At 40.9% G+C, this 20,216-nt stretch overlaps 1 protein-coding gene across 16 annotated transcripts in view; it reads right to left on the bottom strand.

Moving 5' to 3' along the window:
• Nucleotides 1-20,216, bottom strand: part of Nbas (NBAS subunit of NRZ tethering complex) — a 341,775-nt gene that overhangs the window by 282,923 nt on the left and 38,636 nt on the right. For all 16 annotated transcript variants that reach the window (NM_001427446.1, XM_087554759.1, XM_087554760.1 and 13 more), the window contains exons 10-12: nucleotides 16,684-16,822; nucleotides 9,630-9,698; nucleotides 5,854-5,982 (exon numbers count right to left, since the gene is read on the bottom strand). In NM_001427446.1, the coding sequence (NP_001414375.1) occupies nucleotides 5,854-5,982; nucleotides 9,630-9,698; nucleotides 16,684-16,822 (337 nt within the window). The remainder of the gene's footprint in view (nucleotides 1-5,853; nucleotides 5,983-9,629; nucleotides 9,699-16,683; nucleotides 16,823-20,216) is intronic.

Below are 20,216 nucleotides of genomic sequence, written 5' to 3'. Positions count from 1 at the left end.
TCTAAGAGACCCTTCCTGTCTCTTCCTTTCCTCTCTGTAGGAGCTCAAAACATATCGCCTTAGGCTGGTAACTTTGAAATGATAGAAACCAATGTTTCTCCAACCTTCTCCTGCCCTCTTATCCCCAGCTTCTTATTCTCCCCAAAAATGAGTCATAAGAACCAGAATTCCCAACCATCTGTAATGGGATCTGATACCTTCTTCTGATGTGTCTGAACACAGCTACAATGTACTCCTATACATAAAATAAATAATTTAAAAAAAAAAAAAAGAACCAGAATTCCCCTCCTACGAGGAGGGTGGGGCATTTAGCATTTGGGATATAAATAAATGAATACATAAATAAATAAATATTTCTTGACCTTTTTTAACCACTAGAATCAGGCTCAGCCTCCCATGGAACAGGAGCAATATTTCCAATGTGCATTCAGTGTACAACTATTTACTAGTGTTCACTATGCAAAGCACATGGTAGAGCTCCAAGTGTTGTCCACCCAGTACTATGTGTCCACAAGTCCAGTTTGGTGGAGCTGTGAAAACAGCTGTGGGTCTACCAAGACTAGTCACATAAGCTACCATCCTCCCACTTGTCCTTCATTGATTCACCATTTAACAAAATTAATCTAACACCTACTCTGTACCAGAGAGAAATAAAATTAAAATGGAAAAGATAAGCTTCTATTTCACTTTCTACACCCACACAGAAGTATGGGTCAGAAAGTAATAAAACTTCAAAGAAAAATTAAGGCCAAAAACAAGATGTAAAGATATAAACATAACATATGGGAAATGTTTGAAATGAAAATTATTGAAACAATTTTACTCTCTTCTAGACATGAACAAATTCAACACACAGATTTCCAGCCAGATGGATGCTTCACACTGACAATGAAAGCAAAAGTATTTAATCAACTTAAAACTGGATACAAAGTAAATCAGACTAGGCACTCCCATGACTATCTCTAATCATTAGTCTTCACAGAGAAAATACTCAATCACACAAAGTACATTATAAAAACTAATAAAGCGGCAAATTGCATAAAGAGAGCCCCAAGTGAGCTGAGTGCCCAATTTTGGTAAAGGACTATAAAGGAGTGCAGGACAGAAGTAACATTGTTTTCTTCTCAGACAACTATAAGCACTATAAGCTGGCTATATTACATTCAGCCATATAACAATTATTAATTCATTCATCCATCCCTCCTTTCCTTCCCTAGCATAGCCACAGAGGGAGGCAAAGTTCTGTGCTGCCTGTTGGACAGGCTCACTTGATGCCTGCTAGAGAAATGAGAAAACTACATCTGCCCAGGCATGTGTCAGAACATGGGATTCCTCTTTGAAGAAGTCCAGTGATTTTTGCATGCACTGCTCATATATCTGGTAAATGACAGTATTATGCCCCTCCCTGATGGCTACTGCATTTGCACATTTTTTAAGTGTCTGCATAATGAGCTGTACATAATCATGTGCCACCCGGCCAGACTACAAGGTGCTATCCCTCTCTTGAGCACATTAGTCTCAGACGCTAGCACCTCATTTGCTCAAACACATGTCAGTATTTCTAAATGCAAACACTGTTAGTCACTATTCTGAAAAAAACTGGAATCTTGATTCCAACACATAGTGATTTCATGTTACTTTCTTTTTGCACTATTTTACATGTATTAAAAAGGGAATAAAATTACTTTTTACTAAATAGAGTTGTTTTAAGCCAAACTGCTCTGTAAGAAGCCAAATCTCAATGTGCAAATTTATTTCCAAGAATTCTCTCCAACACTACAATTACAAGCCTCGCTCTCCCTAAGCTTTTCCTTTTAATATTAAAATGTTACCTTTTTCTGTATAATTGTCTTGGCAAGAATATAAATATCTTAAGGGTACAGACTGACACCTACCATATTTCTTACTGCAGAGCTAAGCAGAGATTCAACATCATGATTTTATGATGATGTTACCATGGTTACAGGACAAGCTATTCCATTTTACAGATCAGTTAAAGCTAAGCCTTGTCCCACTCTCTACCGTGCAGCAGATTTTGTTGCTACATAAGCTAAAGTCCCAATATAAAATACACAGGCAGTGTGACCACTTCCCAGGACATAGGTGACTCTGACTTGGTTATCTGTTCACATTTCATAAAAAAATTATCTCCTTCACCTTGTTCTAAGCAGTGTCACAAGTCCTCCAGATTTCTGTAACACAGCTAAATAATTATTTACTGTGCTACCTGGCACATATACACCAACTAGCAGTTCAAGAGTAAAGCACATCTCAGGGGCAGTAATGAAATCAGTGTTCAATCCAGAAGGAATCAAGACTCGTCTCCAAGCATTTAAAGATTGTCAGATGATGACCTAATATAAAATAGCACAACCCGGAAGGATGACTTGGGTCTTCTTAACCTGTCACACAGAAATCTGACCTTTCAAATAACAGAATGTCCCCAAAGTAAGAAGAGGATAAATAATATAAACTCAGAAGTATGCTGGGTATGCTGGCTAAAGAGAGAGACAGACCCCAATGTCATCCCTACTGCTGACCTGGTGTATAAAGTACCACAAAGTTAAGTGCTCACCAGGTATCAGTGAGTAAATCTTACAGATGTTTCAGAACACTATACCCAGGCCCTTCATGCTCCCAGGCCCTACTCGTCCTAGACAAATATACTGAAAGTCCAGTGTGTGAAGAGCTGAAGCCTCATGTGAATATCTGTGGTAGAACGACACTCTAGAAGACACAGTACAAAGGATTAGATAAAAGCAGGCAGACAAGAGCCCAAGGAGCAAACGTGTAGACTGACCAGACTCAACTCAATGACAGAAAAGCAGAGGACTTTTGCATTTTGACAATAGAATTTTATAGAAAATAAATAGACATTTTTCATTGTTTCCAAATTTGAACCAAAATTTCTTTTGAAGCTAAAGGCAATGAGAGTCTCAGGGGTGGAGTGGATGGCTGTAGCAAACTTCTCAGCAGGCCGAGCACTACATTTCTAAGGGAGGATGTGGGCATCAAAAGGATGGCAACTGATGCAGGGTTAGGCTTGGTAACTATGGCTAAGCCCTACTCCCTCAGCAAAGGACATTACAACCTGCACAAAGCCCACTGTGACAGCAAATAGGTCTTGTTTGTCAGCTGTGTGAACAAAGACCTTATACTTCTTGCTTACTTAGGTATTCAATGGAAACCATGCCAACCGAGGCAAAAGAAAGTAGCATGTATTAAACATGCAAGCTGTTAATAACAGATACAACACACATAAGGTGAACTAGCATGTAACTAAACAGGAAACAGAACACACAACACACATGACAAGAACAGGTATGTAAACATGAGAACCCTTACTGATAGAAGCATTACCTCCAAGAGTAAGGGGGTCTCTGTCTGACTCAGACTCATGCTCAACCTAAGGATTGTGTGGGGAGCACAGAGTTGGAGCCATAGGGGCAAATGTCTAGCAGCTGGGGTGTGGCAGCAGCTGCCCAACTCCCTCACTGACGTTGAGGGTATCTGTGGTCTACAGACTCACTTGCTGGACGAAAACTGCCTGCTTCTACTCCTCTCTTACGTATATTTCTTCCACTTCGGAAAACTCGTCCTTCCTGTCCCATTATTTTACTTGACTACATATTTAAAGTTACAACGATAAATGCATTTACTCATTCCCAGATTTTAAGGTTTTTAAGCAAATTTTAAGTTTTAGTAAACTCACTATTAAAAGCTAACTAGGATCTGGGAGGAGTTGAAGGAGGGAAAACTATCATCAGAATATACTATATAAAAAAGAAAAACTGGGGCTGGGGATTTAGCTCAGTGGTAGAGTGCTTACCTGGGTTCGGTCCCCAGCTCCAAAAAAAAAAAAAAAAAAAAAAGAAAAACTATTTCCAATTTTTTAAAAAGCTTAATTACTAAATAATATTAAAGAGTAATTAATCATAATGGCTTTTACTCACAAATAATGGTGAACACATGTCATAGAGAGTTCAAGAAGCAAAGGAGGTCCCTCAGAATCTTGACAAACATCAAAAGCACACTGATCAATTTTACCATGAATAGTGAACGCACTATATATTTGAGATTGTTGATGGAATATTAAGGGTACTTCAGACCTTGGTCAATATTTCTATTACCTGACAGGATATAAGATAAGGGAACAGAAAGCTGAGGAACCTCACTGTTTAAACCTCACCATTTGAAAAGACACTTCCAAATATGGAGAGATCTTGAGCCTCCCAAGTGAAAGAAAGTGAGCCCTTTACTACCACGTACGGCGGGGGAAACATGCTGCACTTGGACACTATCTAAATAATGCAAAGACAAACTTGGTATTTTGCCTCAGGAAAGAGAAACCACAGGTCATATGTGCTAATCAGATTAAGCCATACCCCACCACCTGTCAGTTCGCAGCAGCCTAATGGAGACTCTGTGTCTAACACACACAACTAAAGCATGGAGCCCCTGTAAAGAGCAATCACTCTACTTAGCTATGGTGTCAGAACAGAAGAAAACTGTGCCCTAGTAACACATCTCCTGGGCTCTATGCTCAGGAGCATCTCTGCGCATGGCGTGAGGGAGTGGTAGGCATGTGGACTCCACAGTAAACTGAAGGGATGGTCAGTAGGAGTGGTGGGAAACCTTAGAGTTGCAAAACGATAAAATAATAAGGAATAAATAGTTAACAAGACGGCTTATGTCTTCAGGAATCAGCCAAAGCCATCACTAAGGTTCGCATTCAGCCTGGTCTGCCCAGTATGTACCAGGCCAACCAGGAATACACAGGAAAGCCCTATGACAAAAACGCAAACTACTAGGGACTGCACAGGTGGCTCAGCTGTCTTCAGAGCACGTGTTACTCTCATAGCGGCCTGGGTGCCCAGCCTCCACATGGTGGTTCATACCCATCCTTAATTCCAGCTTCAGGAACCCCAAATGCCCCCGCTCACCCTCTGTGATCACCAAGCATGCACACAGTGCATATCCATATAAGCAGCTAAAAAGTGTTCATATGCATAAAAGAAAATGAATACATCCAAAGAACATGACTACATTTTAAAAACAATAGTAATAAATCTCTACTCTGTCATAATTCATGGCTCCCCACTTTTCCTTTATATATTAAATTAAACTATTTTATAATTCCGTTATGAATATAAATTGAAATGGTTGAGTCTACCTGTTACTAAAGAACAAAATCAGCTGATCTTGAACTTGTTATCTCAAGACATTAAAAGATAAAAATGTCCCATCTTTCTCCATGTCCCTTGTAGGGACAAACCCTAAACAAGTATAGCTACACTTACAGGAGCTACCAGACTCTGGGAAGAAAAGTAATCCTTTTAGCATTTATATCCAAATGATTGTTAAAAACCTGTTTGCTGGGGTTGGGGGTTTAGCTCAGTGGTAGAGCGCTTGTCTAGCAGGTTCGGTCCTCAGCTCCGGGGGGAAAAAAGTGTTTTGTTTTGTTTTGTTTTGTTTTTTTGGTTTGTTTTTTTGTTTGTTTTTTTTTTTTTTTTGGTTTGGTTGGTTTGTTTTGTTTTGAGGGGTGTTTTTATGGTTTGGGGTTGTTGTTGTTGTTGAAATGTTATAATCTCCATTCTACTTTTATTTTTAGCATTAAAGGACAAAGAGTGCCTTAGAACCTACATGGTGTGCAGAGTATACAATGTGACAAGTTGGAATTGTCACATAGAAGCTCTTTCTTGTTGTTATCAGCTGATATTATAATTTGACTTAGGACTGTGATGGGTTTGGAAAGATGAGGATAAATGGCTGTGTGGTTCAGAAAAACATCAACAATATGAAATTACTACTGCCACTCCACGACCTCAGCCGTGACTCCACCAGCAGACGCACCTGCTCATCTTGCCGCCAGACGCCTTGCTGCTTCAGAGACGGAATAGCCCAGATGCTCAACTTCCCTGAGAAGTGAATTGCCGCAAGGAGGCTCCCGTCAGGAGAAAGGCTCATCTTGAAGATTCCATCCTATACAGGAACAGTGTGTACAGTAAACACCAAAGACTTGTGGATAGAAAAAGCTTTCAGAATTAAAACAGTGCTTGGCAAGCCTGCATGTTACACATCATCACGAGCAGCAGAGGACTGCCAACATCACACCTCGATCACTGCTCCATAACATGACAGACAGCACTTTTGCTTTGGCAAGTCCCTTGCCAACTTCACAGTGTTACTGTTTACATCTACTCCAGACCCACATGTGCAAGCACCAGAAATGTATTCCCAGCCCAATCACCAAGATTTCCCAATTTTATAGTCCTGTGTTAAAGGATTATGAGTTCTTGGAAATACACACCGATACTTGGGAGTAATGGTTAAGGGGTATGTGGTTTTTTTAAGGTGAAAACTTGAAAAATTGGGACTGAGATGGTTGAACAATTCTGTGACTATAATAAGAACCAGAAAATCACTAAAAGGTGACTATAAGATTTCAATAAAGCTATTTCACAAAGTTATTAATCCACAGTTGGCTCAACACAATTTCATGTACCTTCCCACTTACATTAAAGTACTCGCTCAAATGCCCATTGGTTCTTTTCTTAGTTATAGGCACTAATTAAAGGCTTCTGCTACTGGCATCAATATTTGAAGTAGGACTTGTACCTTCATTCAAATACTGTAATAAAATTTCAATCCTCCTTAAGACAAGGGACTGTTGTAATATTAAATAGAGTGTTGTACTGAGATTAGTTTAAAATAGCCCACTTTCTTCAGTTGCTTACCACCTATATGGAACATTATAAATGAGTATTCTCCATTACCTACACCCTTCAACTGTACAAGCAATAGTAAAATTAAAAGTACTGAGTACCAGTGAATGCATTAAAAAATGTTCTGAATCTCTACATATTCTTAAAGAAAGAAATGTCAAATCAATAAAATATAATTTTCTAAGTGAAGGTCCTCTAACATTTCACAACTACTTACTGAATTTTACGTATTAAACAATAAATACTGCACACCAGGTTCTGTTTTTACACTCTGATGGCAGCAGTAAACAAAACACAAATCCCTGCCCTCAGGAAGCTTGCCAGATGTTAAGGATCCAATCCCTAGCGAGCATCTATGAGACCCTAATTTGACTCCAAGTGGTTGTTCTTTTAAGTTTATATATTTTAGTCTAATGTAATTTAGAATAAAGAATATAGAATGGAGGGGGGAGGGAGGGAGAGAGAGAGAGAAAGGAATCTTTCAAACTGAGTGACAGCCATCCTCAATAAAAGTATGAAGAAGAAAAAAGTCTTGAGAAAAAAAATTTCCAAGCTAGTTCCACTCAAAAATATGACTAGTTCTAGTTATTACAGTATTAGGGCACATACAGCACAAACAAAGCTAGTCATTTAGAGCCATATGAGATATAAGCACATTAAACCATGGTTTTTTAAATAAATGTAGAAGTCTGGGGAAATGACTCAGTGGAGTAAGGTGCTTACCACACAAGATTAAGGATCTGAGTCTGAACACCAGAACCCACCTACAAACCAGGCATGGGAGAATGCGTCTGCAATCCCAGACTCCTGCAGCAAGCGTAGAGGCAGAGACCAGAGCCTCTGAAGCTCTTGGGCCAGATAACTTACACAGTGGTGAGTAACAATGAGATCTTTTCGTAAAACAAGGCAGAAGACAAGGACACCCACTGCTGTCCTCTGACCTCCACATATGTGCATGGAACAAGCTCACGAACATGTGCACATACAGGTGCACATCATATACATACATTGTACATACCAACAAAACAAATTGAAACCCAGCTGCTAATTATTGGTCCTATTGTTAACACAAAGAAATTAAGACCCACCATCACAGGATTGGGGATTTAGCTCAGCAGTAGAGCGCTTGCCTAGCAAGTGCAAGGCCCTGGGTTTGGTCCCCAGCTCCGAAAAAAAGAAAAAAAAAAAAAAAGAGCCACCATCACAAATCAACTGAGTATCTACAATGTGACAGCCACTGATTTGAAGTCTGACAAGCAAACATGAAAAAAATGAACCAAATGGTAGTTGGATGGTTACACAGAACAGGGCAGCTCATTTTAAAACATTTATAGCTAAAAGAAAGGTTTCACTTATTTTTCATTTGTGAGACAGGTCTTACACTCTAGGCCAAGATGGGGCTAGAACACTTAACAATCCTCTTGCCTCACAATACATCTTAAAAGAAAATATAACGCTGTCAAACAGTTGTCTTATCTATAACAGTTATTTTATGGAAGGGAAGAGTAGATCGTCTCTCCACAGCACAATGTAACCTGTGATCTTGGCTCCTCTTGAGAACAACACACCTTGCTTCTATTTCTTCGCCTGTCCAGCTTCCCTCCAAAGCTAAACAAGTCAAAATCACCACCCATCAAAGTTCTTCTAAGAACAGACAGAATCTGCCATGTCTACCTAAGTGTGCTGGGAAGGCCACTTGTCTTGAGGCTTCAACTTTTTAATCAAGAAAACAGACATTATCATGTCAGTCACAGGACTTTCTGTGAGATCATATGAAATTACCTGCTAGTTAAACTTTGTTCTCAATAGGAAGAAATCCTTAGGTTCTCCCTAAGTCCCAACAGCTCTAAAATTACAACACTAAAAATCTACAGGCTACAAATAGAAATGTCTAGATACAAATAAGATAACACAAATAACATTCAGACATCTTCTGGAAAGCAATAGGTTTAGAATACTAAATTCAAATGTGTTTTTTCAAAGCCCAGACATGTTAAAGACTTGGGGACACTGTCACAATGCAGGATCAAAATACAATGAAATCAATTGCTTGCTTCTCTCTGCATTTCACAATTACAGAGTGGCAGCTGCTGTGTGGACCACCTATATACATTCAGTGGCACTGCCAAGGCCTCTGTCCTACGGCCACACTTCTACCAACGAAGATCAGCATGGCTTGTTTGCTCCTGGGCAAGAAATAACCTCACACCGGAGAAGAAATTTCTTAATTTTATGACACCCACAGATCTCTATGGATGAGACTAAATAAAATCTTCATTCAATTTTTGAAGTAAGAGATCCATAGAGATAGATTGTGTCTAGGACAAGGATTTTTTCAGTCTAGATATTCATCCTCCAAGAGAACCACTTATATTCTGATGTTTTAGGAGTAATACATGTTAAAATTCACAAATTTTTCAGGAAATTTCTCTATAAATACTTACTATTACATATACCCAGGTGGAGATCTAGAAATCATTCAAGGTTTATGTTGGTTGCCTTGAATGTCCCTTTGATCAGATAAAGAAGTACAAGGCTATTCCAGACAGGATTAGCTCACAGAGGCTCCAACTTATTAAATGGTCTAATCTATAGATAGCTTCAGTTTCAGAATTAGAAGTGGAACTACAGAAGGTGAGGTGTGGCTGGAGGAAGCACACTGTACCTCTTTCTGATTCTGCCCTTCCTCACTGTGAAATGAGCTCCTCCACCTGTCCCCCAGCTGCCCTGAGTGAACCATCATGCTCTGCAAGCTCCCTTTACCCTGATTTACTTCTGAATCCATGAGCTTGTCTGCCCCTGTAGTGTGTCTGATATCACTCACTTTGTTTTATCCCTGAAGAACTCCTCTGAAAGAGTTTGCAAAGCAAAGGTAAAAAATTTAACATTAAAAATTTACATTACCTGTTCTTGTCCCTGCCGAGTGTAAAACTTGACACTTAACAGCTTTAATAATCCCAGTGTCTTTGGCACCTATAAAATTAAGATGCATCATATACAAAAAGATTAATGGAATGTTTTTCATTATCTAAAATCCTTTTATCAAGAAATTAAAAGCACAGTAAATCAAGTATTTTTAATACTAGGTAAGAGGAGCACCAATGGGGCTAAAGATGGGGTTCAGTGAGGACATGAGCGCTGTATGTGTGAGGCCAACCTCTTACACATACAATATTATAGAAAGTGCATACAGTTTCAACACGGTACAAATTCAAGCATCTTCAAGTAAAATAATAATTATTAATATTAATAATTAATAATAGATAGATCGATAGATAGATAGACAGATAGTCAGTCTGTAATTCTGGCACTCAGGAGAGAAGCAGGAGGATCTCTGTGAGACTCCATCTCAAAAGTTAAACAAATGAGTAAAACCCACAGGTGCGGAGGGTCTTGTTGATATTCTGATGAGGCAGGAGAATCTACCGAGTGGTAAGGGCTTACAAAATAAGCACCATCAGATGCTTCTATCGGTAGGCAAATAACAGGCCTAACCCAGCTTAGGTAAACCAGAATCACTACATGTTGTCAACTGAGGCTAAGGTTGACACTTAACTCCCACCATGAAGAAATCCAAAAGTTCCCATAGGAAAATCATTCATTTGGAACTGAACCTATTCTTTCAAAATCCAAAGGGAAAAATGACACTGAGAAACCAATATTTAAAACAAGAAAAGAGGTGACTATAATTTTTGGAAGGGAAAAGGTGTTATTGAAAATGTCAAGAACTTGCTCTGATTTGGGAATTATAAAATAGTACAGTCACTGTGGGAAAGTTTAGATCTTTAAAACTGAAACAAAATTATCATATGGCCTAGCAATTCTTTCCTAGGTCACTAAACTGCACGCTTTAAAACAACAGATTTTGCACTGTAAGAATTTGACCCCAATTCTGTAATAAGCAAAATGGAAGCTAAATTTGGAGGCTCATCACCATCATTCTCGGGACTACAGAGGACTATCATGGGTTTGATGCCACCCTGCCCTACATAGCAAGTACCATGCTAGCCTAAGCTAAGTAAGACGCCATGTCTCAAAAGCTCAAAACAAGGCAATGGAGTTAGAAAAATGGCTCCATACTTAAAAAGTGTTTACTACTGTTGCAGGGAACCCAGCCTCAGTTTCCAGCATCCACACAGTAGCTCACAATCAAAGTAGCTCCAGTTCCAGGGGTTATAATGCCCTCTCCTGGCCTCCACAGGCACTGCACATACTTATACATGATGGATATAAACTGACACAGACAGACAGACGCACATACATATATACAAATCACCTAAGAGCAAAAGGGCTTCCTGTGCAGTAAAGTTAACAATGAGGCTACCAGAGCTTTTAAAGAGCTGAAGATATCAGTGACGGCCTATCTACAAACCTCCTAATATTTCCTTCAAAAACAATAGAACACAGGAGGAAGAAAACAATGTAATTGAGAACCACACAACCAGTTTGGCTGGAATACTAATACTATTAATATTAATTTTCAAAATAATTTTATATAAAAAGAGAAACACTTGAATGCCAGTTTCTCGTGTCCATGGCTCCTGCTTGGGGATGAGGAAAGGAAATGGGGAAAGTTCTGCAGGGTCCAAGAAGGACAGACAGCAAGGGACACTAGCAAAGAAGGCAAAAGTCTATCTAAATACAAACCAAAATATCAAGTCTACTTAATGTCTGAAAACACTGAAGAGCACCCGTGTCAGTGAGCCATGGCGACAGAGAAAGGACAGAAGTGTCACTGTGCTTTGCAGGGGCAGTCTGACAAACACGAGGCTTCCTCAGGAAGGCGATGTAAAGGGAAGAAGTACATCTCGCCATCAGAAGTGTTAAGGGTGGAAGAGAAGGGAGCATGGCCCACTGCAAGGCAAGTGAGAAGCCCTGTGTGCACAGCCCAGAGCCTTGCCACCAAAAGCATCTACAGAGAGCTGGAGTTCACTCCACTAACAACACCAGGCTCAGAATTTTGGAAAACGTTCTAATATCATTACAACGAACTGGAGGAAGACTCATAAATATCTTGTAGAAAACCAGAGGCACACACAAAACTCAACAATTCCATAAAGTTAAGGGAAAAGAAAATCAAGAGACAAAAATTCACATACAAACAAGGGTAGCTCACCCCTGGGAAAACAACCAAGAAATGTAAGGAAACTAAAAATAATGCTTTAAGTAGAACTTAATGTGCTTAAACAAGAATTTAAGGACATAGGAAACATTTTTAATGGCCTTAAAATTTAAAGCACAGTAACTAAAAAGAAACTTGGCCCAAAAAAAATGTTTAAGGAAAGACAAGCAGAGCATCAGCTTGTCTGTAATTCTGGTGCCTGGAGGAAGAGGCAGGATGATGAAATGTGTGAGCTGCTGACAGGAACGGAAAGGAAAACCGGCCGAGGGGAAATGGAAAGGACAGAAGAGACAGACGGCGGGCGCTGGCCAGCAGCAGCAAGAGCCCAGGCGCACAGGCACAGTGCTGGGCAGTGGCAGCAAGGGAAGATCCACACATGGACAGTTCTGGCCAGGAGAACCTCACGGAAGTATTCCTTGCTGCCATCTTTTCAGTAAAGAGAGATTTCTCAGAGAAACAAAATGCTCAAAACACCCATATCCACAGAATATGAATTAGTGAAAGGACCATGATCCCTAACAAAACTTTAGTGGACTTTTATTCACTTTTCCATTTCTTTATCTAAATTCTGATCGTAAAACTCCCAGGAGACAACAATAACTATCATGTATACTGTAGGTCAGTGAAAGGCACCCTGGTTCCTGGTTGAGGAGGCTTAAACCCCAGAGACCCTGAAAGGGACAGTATGCGTTTTGCCGGACTCCTAGAAAACTAGGCCCGTCACTAGCCTGCAGCCCTCCATAGATTTGTGGCCATCAGTCACGTAAGGGCAAAGCTCCAAGCCCCTTTACAGGTTAGAGGACATGACCACAGGTCACATATGCTCAAGACAGATCTCCATTATAATGATGTACCCTAAAGGCCTAGAGGCTTAGCCAATGAATTTCCCTGCCAAAGCTATCTAATCTCAGGCCCACTCCAAGAACCGGTACGGTTTTATTTATCCACCTTCCGCCATAACAATAAACACCTTGAAACCATGGACCATCTCTTTTCATCGGGAGCACTGTGGGGAACCACAGAGAAGGCCTTCAAAGTTCAAGCCTACTGCTTCCAGACAAAGACTCCTGCCAGCGGGGACCATCAGCCAGAGCTCCCCCTCTTTCCCCTTCGGTGCCGGGCTAAGCCCCCATTCTGTTCTGTTCTTCCGTGGCATCCTAGTGGCGCCTGGATGCCCAAGATCCTGAGAGCCAGACAGCCAGGCTTCCTTGCAGGCCGAGCTCCAGCTGTGTCCTGCTCCCAGACTGCGCTTCCCCACCCCCGGAGCGGTACCCGCAGCTTCCCACAGCCCAGCACCCAGGCAGAGGCGTGGGGTAAGCCCGGTCAAACTTCTGTGTCCTGCCTCCAGGAGTGGCCTGAGCCCTGGGATGGAACAAACAAAGGACCCCACACTAAACCTACCTATATTGTGCTAAAAGTTTGATCAACTGCCTTCACACGGATTGCCTCATTGGATCCTGGCAAAAGCCTGAATACACAAGTGGCAAAGTCGGGGACGGGGGCTGGAATTTCAGACTTTTGACTCCAGAGCCCATACCTGTTCTCTGCTTACTGACTTCTAACTGGGCACTGTTAGAGTTTGCTGTACTCATTTGTGGAGCTGGCTACATTAGTATCTTTATATTCCTAACACTGGGAGCAACAACTCAGTATTGAGCTATGAATAAGTAAAGGGATGTCACATATAGGACACTACCATACATCTGGAGATATTGATTAGTGTATATACATATATATTAAATTTTGCATCGTCTCTTTACAACTGTCAGCTTGTGGGAGACTGGAATATACATGTGATCAGAATTTTTCCAATCAATGCCTGCCTAACACATTAGCAACCTCCAACAAGCACTAAGAGAGGAAGCTCTAAGTGCAGCATCCAGCACCTGATGAAAGACACAAACCTCAAATTACTCTGAGGTGAGAAAGGCTCTATAGAAGGAGTGTAAGATTAGCTGCAAGACACATTTAAAAGCTACTAATGGGATCAAAATACATTTGCAACATTTCAAAAAGTCAATCATACAGAAGGGCATTCAATCTGCAACTCAATATTTTTCCTCACTTACTTTGTCAGTGGACAAGCAATTTTCCCCTAAGAGAAGCAAATATCAAAGCCCCTTGGGCTTGAGAAAGGAGGAGTGTACACAGCGAAGGGCTTTCCAATACTGCATTCAGAAAGAAGCCCGTGAGAAGGGAAGGAACCTAGGGTAAGGTCCACTGCCGTGAAGCAGCACTCAGAGAACTGCCCTCTGCACAGCTTCTCTGAACAGAGCCCTTCAGCGCTGCCAGATGGGAAAGACTCAGCGCCCACTTGCTCTTTCCTTGTATCCTCCACGCCCACATAGTTCTGTCCCTTTCTCCAAGCTACAGAAAAGACAAGGTGACTGACACTGTACTACATGGGTTTGCTTTTCTGAATATGCAAATGCTTTTTTAAAAATTTATAACTTAAACCATCTGAAAATAATCCATGAACATCATACTTGTTTTAGGCAAATTTGAGTGATTTTTTTTTCCCAAGATCTGCTTGATTTAACTCACATAAAACTAAAAAGTTACAAAAGTCAAAAAAAAGGTAATAAATTCTTACAAACATGAAATAATGTGTCTATTCCTACAAAAATAAAAATAAAATGTCCACTATGTACAATGACTCCCTACCTCATTCTTGTCTGATTCAGATAAAGATAACAGTCACACTGTCAACCAGATATGCAGATCACCTAGTATAAGGGAGGGGAGTAGCTATAAGGAACCTAGGGGATCCGATCCAAGGCCTGTCTCTTCCATTGCACCTCACAACCCAGGGCTGAGAAATGGGGGTGATAATGTAACCTACCTTCTCCCTGGGTTCTGAAGAGAAAAGAGCCAGATGGGGAAGCATGTACATGGATCATAAATGGGAGAAAAACACAGTACTCCATAAAGTGAACTGCAAATGTCAGCTGAATTAAGGTTGGGTGCCACATAAAACAGTAAATCGGTATTTTTTAGAAGTATTACTTTGATGGATTAAATCATAATTACATATTTCAATACAGGTCAATTCTAATAATACTAAAGGAAAACTACTATAACTGCCTAAGACTTCCTTTCAAAAGCACTTCCTTGGAAATCATTTCAACACCAAGCCATTCACTGCTTTAGAAGATTACTTTTAGATCAATATATTTTTAGAAAAATAACAAACCAAATAAAATCATATAAAAACAAGCAACCTAATATACGCCCTTACACTGTGCTTTAGTTTCCTTGTTCACTCTTCATTATAAACATACACAACTGCTCACCACATAAGTGGATACAAAGTGCAGGGTCTATAGCCTTGACCAACTGTTAGTTAGTGCTGTACAATTTCCCCCCCACGTATTACTAGCCTGCAGTCAATGTGGTGGGCAGAATTAGCACTCACCAGCCTTAAATGACTTCATATCCATAGACACCCCAAAAACTATTTACAGTCTTCTTTCAAGCTAGGAGGGTCATGGAGTTAGTTTGAGGATTGAACAAAAATGATGTCACTTTCTGGGATAAGTCTGTGAAAAGTTCCACCTTTAATTCCTTTCTGCCTTCCAAAAGCCAGCAGTTGAGACACTGGGCCTCAAGAAGACATCTTCTATGGATTCTTTAATCATGGATTACAATGAGCTACCTAGAAAAGACACAGCAGGCTTGGCCAGGGATTTTGATGTGGCAAGCCACAGACACGTTAGGTGTTCCCGAATGCTTATGTGATTGTCTGATTTTTCACAGTCTAGCCTACACTACACTACAGACCAACAGAGTGCTATGCTTTGGATCAAGACGGCTCCTGGGTCCATGTGCTAAAGGCTGGTTATCAGCAGGGGCGCTATCAGGAGGTGGGGCAAACTCTAGGAAATAGTGTTTGGAAGGACATTAGGAAGGCAAAACACTGAAGCACACCACCCAAAGAGACATAGGGACCCTGGTAAACACTCATATCAAGTTCATGTTTTCTTTTACACCATCTGATCCCATCATGAGCCACTATCATGCAGAACCAAGCCACCATGAGCTGAAATCTCTACAGCTACTAGCTAGAAGGAACTTAGTTATTTATGTCAGTGGTAAAATGCTGATAGAAGAGGTGTGTGACACAAAATAAAAGTCCAGACATGAAAAAGAGTGGATACAGAGGCAGATGAACAGTTCATATAAACATGGAAACACGCATACCATGTTAGTTGGGAACGTGAGCTGGGAATTTCTGTGAACTGGGACTCAAAACCTTCACTGGCTGGCTATGCAGCCCAGACCAGAGTACTTTCTTCCCCCCACTTGCTAACTTGGGTTAATCAGAGCACCTACCATAGGGGCACTGAGGTAAGCTAGCTCAGAGTAAAAGCACTCAGAATAGTCACCAACAAAAAAACAGCTTGTTAAATGTTAATATCTAAATGAGAAAACACAAGTAATACAGCAATAGCTAGAGTAGATTGTTTTTGTTTCCATTTTGTATGTTATTTGTGTGTGTGCACAGCAGGGTATACGAGCCGGGTGTACAATGAGTTCTCACCTCCACCTCTGAGTGGGCTTGGGATGTGGGACTGCGGCTGCCAGTCTTTCAGGCAAGCGTGTACCTGCTGAACCGCCTTAGACCTAGGCTGCTTTTCTAATATCTGACAATACCATTACTAAACGGGAAGCTGAATTAAGTTCAATATACTATACAATATTTAATATGTAATAAAATACTAAAATTATAATACCATTGCTTTATGTCCCTTTTTGATACAAACTTTTCTGGTTACAAAGGGTTTCTTTGTTTAATACCAATTAGATAATAGTTGAGCGGATTGTAGTAATTCATACCTCGGTGACCCTGTCTCCACCATTAGTAACTTGCTTATAATACGGTGAGCCTGAGAGGACTCTCCATGCAGAAAGGCCACAGCTAGAAGCTTTAGAAATGCCCAGTTCAGCAGTTTCACATCCACCAACCAGTAAAAGCCTAAAAATGAAAAGAATTAATAAATTACAAGGATGAACAAGATAATAGGAAAACAAAGAATACAGAAACAACTGCCTTTACATAGAAAGCTAACATTGCTGTCATTACACCTAGATGATTCGTATTATAGAAAGAAAACCTAATGGTCTCTCTATTAGCATTTCACCTTCACTGGTAGAGAAGCAACGGGTAAATATGTAGGTACCTAAACTCACACAGAAATTTAGGAATTAAGAAAGCTGTCTTGCACCTACAGCCAAACAGTGGATGGAGTGGGATGGAGCTATTTCTATTTAAGAATAAGAGGAAGGACTGAGGGTCCTGAGGGGGACAGAAACTCCACAAAAGACCAACAGAGTCAACAAACCTGGATCCTTAGGGCTCTCAGAATCTGAACCACCAACCAAAGAACATACACGGGCTGAACCTAGGCCTCCCTGCACATATGTAGCAGATGTGCAGCTTGGTCTTCATGAGGGTCCTGAACAACTGACACGAGGGCTACCCCAAAAGATGTTGCCTGTATGTGGGCTATGTTCTTCCAGCTGGGCTGCCCTGTCATCAGTGGGAGAGGAAGCACCTAGCCTCATAGAGACTTGAAATGCCAGGGTAGGGGGGATGCCCAGGAAAGCCACCATCTGCTCAGTGGAGAAGGGAAGATGGGTAGGAAGGGGTAACCAGAAGGGGGCAGTGAGCAGAATATAAAGTGAACAATTGAAAAAATAAAATTAAAAAACAAAAAAAAAAAACAAAAAAGAAAGAAAGAAAACTGTCTTGAACTTGCACTTGTGGTTTGCACACACTGGCTTTAAAAGTTTGCCCTAAGAAGCATTAACAACAGTTGAACAGCTTCAACCAGATACGAACACAGAAATACCAACTCCATACCTGATGCAATGTGGCCCAGCTGCAACCTCAGAAAGGCATGGCGGCAGCTGGGTGTGCTCAGTGGGAAAGGACATACAGCAGTAGCTTCTCCGAGTAAGACGAGGTGAATAGCAGTGATTAATGGTTCGCTTCTGTCTGACATGCTCCATTAGCCATCTACAGGCCAGTTACTAAGAGGGCAAACAGCCCACTAAACACAGGACAGCAAAAGATGTTACTAGGCAGCTTCTGCAAAACTAAGCTGGTTAATCATGGAATCCAAGCAGCCATTTCCTGCAAGTTATATTAGGTTCTTCACATCTGGCAGGGTTCTACACAGGAACCTCACAATCACTTCTGCTTAAGGGGGGGGGGGGGGGGGTAGGGGGAGGGCAGATCAAGGTACTTGACTGAGTTCGGGCCCCAGAAGCCAGGTAAAGGTAGGAGAAGAGAAGTGACTTCACAAAGTTGTCCCCTGACTTCCACACACTTGCCATGGCACATATATGCACTTGCACATGAACACACACACACACACACACACACACACACACACACACGAATAATAATTAGTAAGTAATAATTAAAAAACTAAAGGTAAATTTTGATACATTGACAGGAAAACATCCACTGTCAACAGGTTATTGTCAATGGCAACGGACAACAGAAATAATAGGAAAAAGAATATTTGTACCTCTTAATGATTAATAATAACAACAACAACAACAACAACAATAATAATAATAATAATAATAATAATAATAATAATAATAATAGAGTTTCATTGCCACCACCTAAGAGAGTGACAGACTTCCCAGCAGAGGTTCCCTGGACCTCTGCTCACATGGTGCTGTAGTCACACCATCTACCCCTGTTTCAAGTGACAGGACACTGTGTCAAATCCTTTTCATCACCACAAAGTTTCCATCTTGTTGAGAAGAGGATGCACTTTAATCACGTATACAGAACGTGAAACATTTAATTTTTTATTTTTAAGAATTTTTTTCTTTTTTAGAAAAAACAGAACCCCTTCTAAGGCTCCTTACACCTGACATATCAAAAGAGCAAATTATATAACCATATTAACCATACTTTGCCCCCCCCACCTTTGAGACACAGTCTTACTATAGAGCCAAGGCTGACCTCAAACTCACACTCCTCCTGCCTTGCCTCACAAACGCCGTGGTTACAGGTGTGTACCACCATGTACCACATGACATCACACGAAGACCACTCAGTATTTCACCTGAGACCAGTATAAGTCCAAGGACTGTCAAAAAGAACTACACTACTGAAAAAATGACAGCTGTCTTCCAGTCCTCCTCCACACCTTCCGTGCTAGGCAGCAGACAGAAGTAAAGTTGCCAATAACTCCCTCACGGAGAAATTGTCCTGGCTTTCCCAGGTGGGTCTAGGTAATCACAAGGACCTTAAAAGCTGAGTGTCAGGCTCAGAATGAAGCAATCTGGGAAGGACTCAACTGGACTAGGCCAGCTTTGAAGAGAGGCAGGGCAACTTGACTAGCCCACTAATGCTCATTTCAACCTCTGACCTCCTGAAGCTGAGATCAATGTATCTACGCCATCCAGTTCGTGGTGGTGTGTTAGAGCAGCCTTAGAAAATTAAAGCACAAGACTGAACCCCCAGTGAACGTGATTGTTGGGGGGAGGGCGGCAATGGGGGGAGGGTGGGGAGGGGAACACCCATAAAGAAGGGGAGGGGGGATTAGGGGGATGTTTGCCCGGAAACCGGGAAAGGGAACAACATTCGAAATGTAAATAAGAAATACTCAAGTTAATAAAAAAATAAATAAATAAAATGTTAAAAAGAGAAAATTAAAGCACGCCATGTTTCATCTCCAATCCTAAAATGCAGACAGCTTATCAGACCCCGATTCCAGTGCTTCTCATCCAGCAAGGGCTTCCTACTGTGTTTCTTAACTGAGCCTGCAACAACTGGAGGAAAAGGGGAGGGGAGAGATCTAAGAACTTCAAAACCGAATAAAAATCTTCCAGTGTCTCAGCGGAGGGCTTACCCCAACTCAATCCCCACTAAGCAGCTCACTGGGAGAAGCACAGCTTCAGCTCTCAGTCCTTCCTCCCGCTGCTTTTCCAGGTGGGGCTAACTAGTTCACAGCGGAAATGGAGAGCAAACTGTTGGAGAGATGGCTCGAAGCAACATATTTGGACTATTCTACTCCAGGCAGCTCCTCAGAGCTAACAGACAATTGAGTGTATTCACCCAGGCCAAAGAGAGACTGCTCTCCAGTCACAATAGCAGCACAAGCACCTGCCCAGACTCACTCAGTGCAAATGACTGCATGCAATAACTATTTCCCCAATATTTATAGATAAAGGTTTCATTATATCTCTAAATCTAACAACCAATTTGGAAAAAATATAGATTAAAAAATACTTTAAATGATAACACAAAGATATAATCAACAAAATCTAGATATTGGAGATACAGAAAAAAATGGACAGATTTCTTCAAGACACATGCAAAAATCAATCACACACACACACAC

The sequence above is a fragment of the Rattus norvegicus genome, chromosome 6, assembly GCF_021556685.1.
Source record: "Rattus norvegicus strain SHRSP/BbbUtx chromosome 6, alternate assembly SHRSP_T2T, whole genome shotgun sequence".
Lineage (NCBI taxonomy): Eukaryota > Metazoa > Chordata > Mammalia > Rodentia > Muridae > Rattus > Rattus norvegicus.
This window is presented reverse-complemented; position numbering and strand designations above follow the sequence as displayed.